The 1961-nt window shown below is 34.8% G+C and overlaps 1 protein-coding gene across 1 annotated transcript in view; it reads right to left on the bottom strand.

The window, feature by feature from the left end:
• The window catches only part of LOC106467921 (alpha-2-macroglobulin-like protein 1), a 21927-nt gene that overhangs the window by 15429 nt on the left and 4537 nt on the right, over positions 1 to 1961 (bottom strand). Inside the window, exon 5 of the mRNA XM_022396945.1 lies at positions 716 to 726. Coding sequence (XP_022252653.1) covers positions 716 to 726 — 11 coding nt within the window. The remainder of the gene's footprint in view (positions 1 to 715; positions 727 to 1961) is intronic.

Raw genomic sequence — 1961 nt, 5'->3', positions numbered from 1 at the left:
GTCACATAACGCATATGCTTTCTGGATATCCTCATTATTTGTGCAACTATCCAAATGCAGATGTATATGTGTCATTATTTTGTCTGGCCCCCCAGTGGTACAGCGGTATGTCTGCGGACTTACAACGCTAGAATCCGGGTTTCGATACCCGTGGTGAGCAGAGCATGTATAGCCCATTGTGTAGCTTGGTGCTTACTTAAAAACAAACAAACCTTTTGTCTGTTGTGTTATGGTTATTGTTACAGTTTCTCTCTTCAACTTAGCTAGTCAGCTGCAAGGTTACATGCATGATAAATTTATAGTTAAAGCAGGTTACAAACAATTCTACATATTTTGTTTTCAGATTACAATTGTAATGTGACAGAATGAAAATAAACTGGAAACTTTACCTAATTTGTCAAAGACAAACTTCCGAGTCACTAAGACGGCCATTAGACAACAAATGAAAAAAGACAGATCCAAGGATTACCATTCTCTTCTAAGTAATCCTTCAGAGTGCAGAGACCATGATTTCTTGTTGATCAGTGTAGAATCAGTAAAAGGTGAAAGTATATAAAACTTATGTCTTATCGTGCCTCTTGGTGCAAGTTATACCATGCGAAATTCGAGAATCCAAAGTTGGAAAGAGACAAAACAAAGCGAAAACTGAATGTGATCCTAATAGAAATAAAGAACCTGAAGAAAAGACTCAGAGTAAGTAACAGAAGACAATTACCTAATACGTATCTGTTTGAAAGAAAAAAAGATAATTGTATCAACCAATTTCAATTTTTTTATCCAGACAAGATTGTTTTGTCTATAAGAAAAGAATTGAAGACACCAATCTTTTGGCCTGAAATGGGGGGTAATTTGATTATAATCGAGGCTACGTACCACCTACAACGCTTTGTACAGCTCAGATCTGATACGACACTCATCAGTAGATTATGGTATGTTCTTTATCAAATTGTAAGACCTGTATACGCTTTATGTAAATCGTCTGCAACATCTTGGCATTAAGAAGATCATCAATAAGACCAGTCGGAAACAAAATTTGCTTGGACACTTACCATAGGGCAAAAAGCACTATGATGTGAGAAGCACATTCAAAGATGGGACAAGAAAAATGTTAACAATGTGTATTAAAGAAACAAGATTTTTATATATGTTAAGATTCTGGCTAAAGCTGCTAAAATCATCCGAGCAGAAATCTTTAACCAAGGTTCATTGACTGCTTCCCACCAGAATGTCAGGAAGACTTTATAACCAGCCTCTATGCCCCTACTAGGGAGACTGTTCCATCTGCAACTGTGGCAAAGCTGACTTAGCATCCACCTTTCTTTTGCAGGCTCAAGAATGTTAAGTAATTACAGAAGATAGTTGGGTGATTATTAGGTGACTGTATTAGGTGGAATGTTTAATCAACACTGAGAGCCTATTTACAAGACATTAGTACTAATCCATCACTAATTTAAAAATATTATATTTATTTTGATCTAAAATTATCCATCCATCATCATAAGTAATATTTGTAAAGAAATATGAACTTGAAATAAATTCTCATGTTAAGTAAAATACGTAATATTGGTATTTTTAGTGAGATGAAAATTTAAACCAAAAGAAGATATCCAGACTGCCGCAAATAAGAAAAAACAACAACAACAATACAATGGACCTTTTGATTCCGCCTATGGATTACGATAGGTGTCTACTTCCCTGAAATTGATTATATGGATCCCAGAAACATTTTAGTCGTTTTATCAACCTGCAACATTAATTTCGCTAAACCACGTGACTAATATTTATTTATCATTAAACACTGTAGCAGAAAAGGTGATGAAACAAATTGGTAGCCATAAAAATCCCCCGTATAAAAAAAACTCTGAAAATCTCTGAAAATTAACAATGACTATTTCACAGTATTGGCTGAGCAAAACCAAAGTTTATTGTACTTATAAAGCCGCCATCGCTATATACGTGCT

Source organism: Limulus polyphemus, unplaced genomic scaffold (genome assembly GCF_000517525.1).
Source record: "Limulus polyphemus unplaced genomic scaffold, Limulus_polyphemus-2.1.2 Scaffold84, whole genome shotgun sequence".
Classification (NCBI taxonomy): Eukaryota; Metazoa; Arthropoda; class Merostomata; order Xiphosura; family Limulidae; genus Limulus; species Limulus polyphemus.
Note: the sequence above shows the minus strand (reverse complement) of the source record. Positions and strands in the feature narration are given on the sequence as shown.